At 40.7% G+C, this 5,600-nt stretch overlaps 1 protein-coding gene across 2 annotated transcripts; it reads left to right on the top strand.

The window, feature by feature from the left end:
• Nucleotides 1-3,117: 3,117 nt before the first annotated feature.
• LOC141703894 (uncharacterized) lies at nt 3,118-5,281 on the top strand. Of its 2 annotated transcripts, XM_074507283.1 has the most exons (3): nt 3,118-3,307; nt 4,143-4,525; nt 4,607-5,280. In XM_074507283.1, the coding sequence occupies exons 1-3, from the start codon at nt 3,253-3,255 to the stop codon at nt 5,153-5,155; spliced, it is 987 nt and encodes a 328-aa protein (XP_074363384.1). In that variant the 5' UTR covers nt 3,118-3,252; the 3' UTR covers nt 5,156-5,280. The 2 variants fall into 2 exon arrangements, with proteins under 2 accessions (XP_074363384.1, XP_074363383.1); XM_074507282.1 differs by lacking the exon at nt 3,118-3,307 and having other exon boundaries at nt 3,757-4,525; nt 4,607-5,281.
• Nucleotides 5,282-5,600: the final 319 nt, after the last annotated feature.

Here is a 5,600-nt window from a genome sequence, read left to right as displayed (position 1 = left end):
ATAGAATTCTAGTAACGATGATGTCTAGAATGAGATCCCAGATTCGATTTTCAATATTGAGGGAGTTTCAGAGGTGATTGTGTATAAGCTCAAGGAAGAGGATGGGTCCATAGAATGATGGACGGAATAGCAAAAAAAAAAAAATATTTAGGCACGTGAAATGCGATGCTATAATACTTAATGTTGATATAAATACATCTATGTTTTGTTCTTCTATGACAAACCTCTATAGTTCAGAGGTAGGTTCCAAGCCAGATATTTTGTGGCAGTATATTTTTTTCATATATACAATTCTCTTCAGTTCGTTCTTTTCTCTTCTTTTCATTTCATGTAAGCTGAGAAGAACAACCCTTCCAGAAGGGGAGGTATTGCCGAATGACTATCTATCTTTGTGATAGAAGCCTAGTAGGATACCACATGTTGTTTAATTGCTTGTCAAGTACTAAAGGCTGGCCACCTTCTGTGCTAACTAGGCGATATAACAAGTGTTCATGATCATAGTGATCTCTCAACAAATTCCTTTACTTCTATCTGATTGATCAAACTTTGGGAAATAGAAACAACTGAAAAAGGAGTAATAAAGTTGTGGTAGTGATAGGGATAAATAAGTCCTGATTTTATAATTAATGGGCTGCTAGGCCCAATAATAATAAGATGTATAATATTCAGACCAGAAAGGTTAAGTCTGACGGACCAGATTAGGCCTGGTGGAATAAAAGAGGCCCAAAAAGCCCTGATTATTAATTAATTTCGTAATTAATTAATAAGGGAGAAATCAGATGTTGAAAAGAGTCCCGATGAGGATATAAATCCTTAGAGATTAGCCTCAAGGGGACCTGAAAGGATAAGGAATCAACTTCCTACTTCCTAGGACTCCTAAGTCTATCCTAATTCAGAGGCTTATCCACCAAGCCTCCTATACCAAGTCCAATTCAAGGACTCCCGCATCTATATAAGGGGCCTCACCCCACAAATCAGAACTACGTTTTTTGACTTGATCCTTGGCAATCAGCAAGGTACGTAGGCATCTTGTTAAGGCAGATTGAGTCACGAAACACAAGAGCAGTCAAATCGAGCCTTGGAGCTCACGTTCCTTAGTATTAAATACAGCAATAATATATAGTAGTTTTAATCCATAACATTTTTAAAACTACTATATATTATTGCTGTATTTAATACTAAGGAACGTGAGCTCCAAGGCTCGATTTGACTGCTCTTGTGTTTCGTGACTCAATCTGCCTTAACAAGATGCCTACGTACCTTGCTGATTGCCAAGGATCAAGTCAAAAAACGTAGTTCTGATTTGTGGGGTGAGGCCCCTTATATAGATGCGGGAGTCCTTGAATTGGACTTGGTATAGGAGGCTTGGTGGATAAGCCTCTGAATTAGGATAGACTTAGGAGTCCTAGGAAGTAGGAAGTTGATTCCTTATCCTTTCAGGTCCCCTTGAGGCTAATCTCTAAGGATTTATATCCTCATCGGGACTCTTTTCAACATCTGATTTCTCCCTTATTAATTAATTACGAAATTAATTAATAATCAGGGCTTTTTGGGCCTCTTTTATTCCACCAGGCCTAATCTGGTCCGTCAGACTTAACCTTTCTGGTCTGAATATTATACATCTTATTATTATTGGGCCTAGCAGCCCATTAATTATAAAATCAGGACTTATTTATCCCTATCATTTGCCCCCCAACTTTTGGGAAACATTGATTAGGTTTCGCAGAAGTTAAATCTATTCGTTCCCTTACAGGGTTTCGTTTTTGCGTAAAGTGTGGAGCGACCTACACATTTACAACGAATCTTCCTTTTATTCAGAAATTATCTTAATTTCCAGGAATTTTTCCCTAATTTTCTGGGATTTTCCCTAATTTTCTGGATTTTTCCCTTAATTTCTGGGATTTATCCTTAATTTCCGGATTTTTCCTTTAATTTCTGGGATTTATCCTTAATTTTCTGGATTTTTCCCTTAATTTCTGGGATTTATCCTTAATTTTCTGGATTTTTCCTTAATTTTCTGAAAATATTACCATTTTTCAGAAATTATTTAAGGAATTTCCTTAATTTCTGGATTTTTCCTTCTTTTTTTTTTTTTTTTTTTTTTTTTTTTAATACAATTTTCGACCAGGAATCCATTCGACCAGGATCCTGGTCGAATTAACCTTCAGTATGCCTTGGTCGATTGAATTTCGAGCAGGTTGGGTTCGAGCAAGATTCCTGGTCGAATTTCGGCCAGGATTTTTTCCTATATATTTTTTTATTTTTTTTTTTTTTTTTTTTTTTTTTTTTTTTTATTTCGAATAGGATTTTTCGACCAGGAATTTTCGGTTAAGATTTTCGGTCAAGATCCCCATTTTTTGACCGAATTAACCACCATCTCTTGCCTTGGTCGAAGCTATTTCGGGCAGGTACTATTCGACCAGGATTTTACCTTGATTCCTGGTCGACAGTGTCAGGAAATATTCTGGTCGAACCAGTAAAATTTTTTTTTTTTTTTTTATTTCGAATAGGATTTCTTCCCTTTCGGTCAAGATTCTTACTTTCTGACCGAATTAACCTTCCTTCTAAGCCCTGGTCGAAGGATTTTCGAGCAGGAACATTTTGACCAGGATTTTTCTGTGTTTTCTCTTCGAAAGGTTCAAGAATACATATATATTTTTTGTATATCCTTGGATTCTCAATTCTGGGCTAAGACTTGGGCCCATTTTAACTGGGCCTATTCTCTAATTTGGCCTACCCTTTTTCCTGGGCTACAATAGAAAAAACCTTGGCCCATTTTCCTTGGTCCAACTAGTTTTTTGCAATTGGCCCATTGCTTTAACTGGGCTCCCTTCCCACTTCTTTTTTCTTAAACATCATTTGGGCCTCAACATGGCTTGATTTTTCTAAAATTAGGCCCTTTTCTGAGATGGGCTTTCATTTTCTAAGCCCAAATTCCAAATCCTTCTAGGGTTTTTCTGGATTCTTCCAGATTCTTCAAAAACTTTAATTTTCCTCTGATTTTTGCTAGAACTTCCTGGATTATTCCAGAACCTTCTAAGTTTTGGGCCCAAATGGGCTTTTTTAAGGCCCATTATCCTTCTTCCTTGGCTATATAAAGGTGGGGTGAGAGTTTTATTTCTTCACACCTCTCATTTCATTTTACAACTTCTCCTCATCCCTCCTCCAACTTTCTAGCCTTTCCTTTCTCAAATCCCTCCTTTAGTTTTCCAACCTCTCCTTCAGGCTTTTTCTAGCTTTCTAATCTTTCTAATGGCTGACAAGAATTCTGAGAGGGCGGCCAAAATTGCCTCGGCTTCAAAACGAGGTAAGGATATCGAGATCCGCTCTTCATATATGTCTTTAATTGATATGATTAATACTAGGGGGGATGAATATCCCTCCACTGCACATCTCGACTCTTTTAATCACTGTAATACTTGGCATAACATAGATTTCAATAAACTAAATGCTCGTTATAACGTCCCTCCCCCCTTTAGACTAGTTCCAGTCTCTGGTGGTGACCGTACTTGCCACTGGAGGCCCGATACTCTTTTCATCTACACCGACGCCCTTAACGCTGGGCTTAGGTTCCCTTTCCATCCTTTTATCCCTCATCTTTTGGCTGACTTACAAATCAACCCGTGTCAGCTTCCTCCAAACGCCTGGAGGAATATTCTGTGTTTTATGGTTTGTTGTCTTAGGGAGGGCTTTCCTCTTTCGGTAGCCGTTTTTAGGAAGGTCTTCCAATGTTACAATAGTTCTTCCAATATTTGTGGCTGGGTTTATGTCAAACAAAGGCCCAAAAGCAAACATATCTTTAATAGCGCCTCTATTCCTGATAATAATCCAAATTGGAGGAATAGTTTCGTTGGGTTACGTTGGGAGAATGGCGACTGGGGCACGCTCTTTCGATCTTCCTTTGGGAAGGTCAGTGATGGTAGCCTCAAATCCATTCACTTAACTCCTGAAGAAACTATTATTTATAATGGCCTTACTCAGGATGATGGTACGACCACCAGCTGGACTCTCTTAGAGGAGTTTTCCCTAATTCATGTGGGACTATCCTCTGTTTCTCAACAGGGTATTTTTCTTCCCTTCTCAATTTTACTTCATTTCATGCGTTATTAACTTCACTTATTTTGTCCTTTGTTTTGTTTCAGCTGCTAAGGAGATTAACGAGGACAACGTTCCTTTGGTTGAGGAGACAGCTAGGATGAAGAAAGCTCGGCTCGCAGGCCTAGACACCCGGGGAAAGGCGACAGAGCCTATCTTCTTGAGAAAGCACAAGGAGCCTATGGGGGAGGCTTCAACTGAAGGAGCTGAGGGCCATAATGCTCCTATCACTGCTGCTGCCCCTGCTGCTGCTGCTACAGGCGCCTTTCAGCCTCTCTGGGGATTCCGCCGAGGGGATACCGTGGTTGGTTCCACGAAGCATGCTTGGGATTGGTCCTACCATAGCGTGACCCCAAAGGACTTTACTGATGTGGTGGCCACCCCTGACCTTGAGAGGATTAAGCTCATGGGAGCCCAATCTCTGGCTTCGGTATGCCTTCTCTTTTTTAAACTTATTTCTCGTTCTTGTAGCACTTTCTTGCCTTATACTTTGTTAATTGTTTTGTTTCAGTCTAACGCCTACTTTCAAGGCGCTGTGAGGCAAGCCGAATCATGGAAGCGGGCTTCTGATAAGGCCGATAATGCCCTCAGGAGGCAGCAGAAGAAGTATGCTACCCTGGAGAAGAAGCTCAAGCGCAAGGAGGAAGAACTCGGAGAGTCTAACGCCGAGCTGGTGGTACTTCGGGCGGAGAAGGATAAAGCTATAGACAATTATCTGGACTCGGAGGAGTTTGCCCAATCCATGAGGATTAGGGATGATTCAGTCTTTCCCGAGTTTTTTAGGACTGGTTGGGACACGGCCCTTGGGACCGTGAACGAGGCTTGTCCTGATATTAACCCGGCGGACTACATCTGCCCTGACGATGAGGCTTTGCTACAGAGGTTTCGTACCCGAGTAGTTGTCTCGGATCATGTTCCTCAGGATCCACTTCTTCCTCCTCCCGAGTCTTTTTCCAGACCTGCTGAGGATGACAGCTCTTCCTCCTCCGAGACAACGGAGACATCTAGCGAGAGCGGAGAAGACGATGATATGGACGCCGAGGGCACCTCAGCTCCTTAGAGCTTTTTCAGCCCTGCGTGGCTTTTTTTATTTTCGAGACTTTATTTATCAAACTTTTGTAACATCTATCAGATCTATCTCATTTATCACCTTTTATGCTTTGCATCCATGCATTTGATTTTTATTTGTTAGGCCACAATCATACTTTGAAGAACTTATGAATTTCATAAAATTGTCTGGGATTCGTCCCTTACACAAGTCTTAATAAATTTCGTAATAAAACTAAAACATATAAATCCTAAGCAAGCAAAGCTTCAAGGTGCTTTTCAACCTACTCGCCATCCTGACGAGTGAGAATCGTACTTCGACCATCTTACACGTAGTAAACCTTCAGGTTTTGTGCGTGCCAGGTTCTCGGGACTTCAAAACCATCCATAGTCTCCAGCTTGTAGGTTCCTCTACCCTGAACGCTCTTGACTCTATACGGCCCTTCCCAATTTGGGGC

This window comes from Apium graveolens, unplaced genomic scaffold (genome assembly GCF_009905375.1).
Source record: "Apium graveolens cultivar Ventura unplaced genomic scaffold, ASM990537v1 ctg7181, whole genome shotgun sequence".
Classification (NCBI taxonomy): Eukaryota; Viridiplantae; Streptophyta; class Magnoliopsida; order Apiales; family Apiaceae; genus Apium; species Apium graveolens.
The sequence above is the reverse complement of the archived record's forward strand: the minus strand, read 5'-3'. Positions and strand labels throughout refer to the sequence as shown.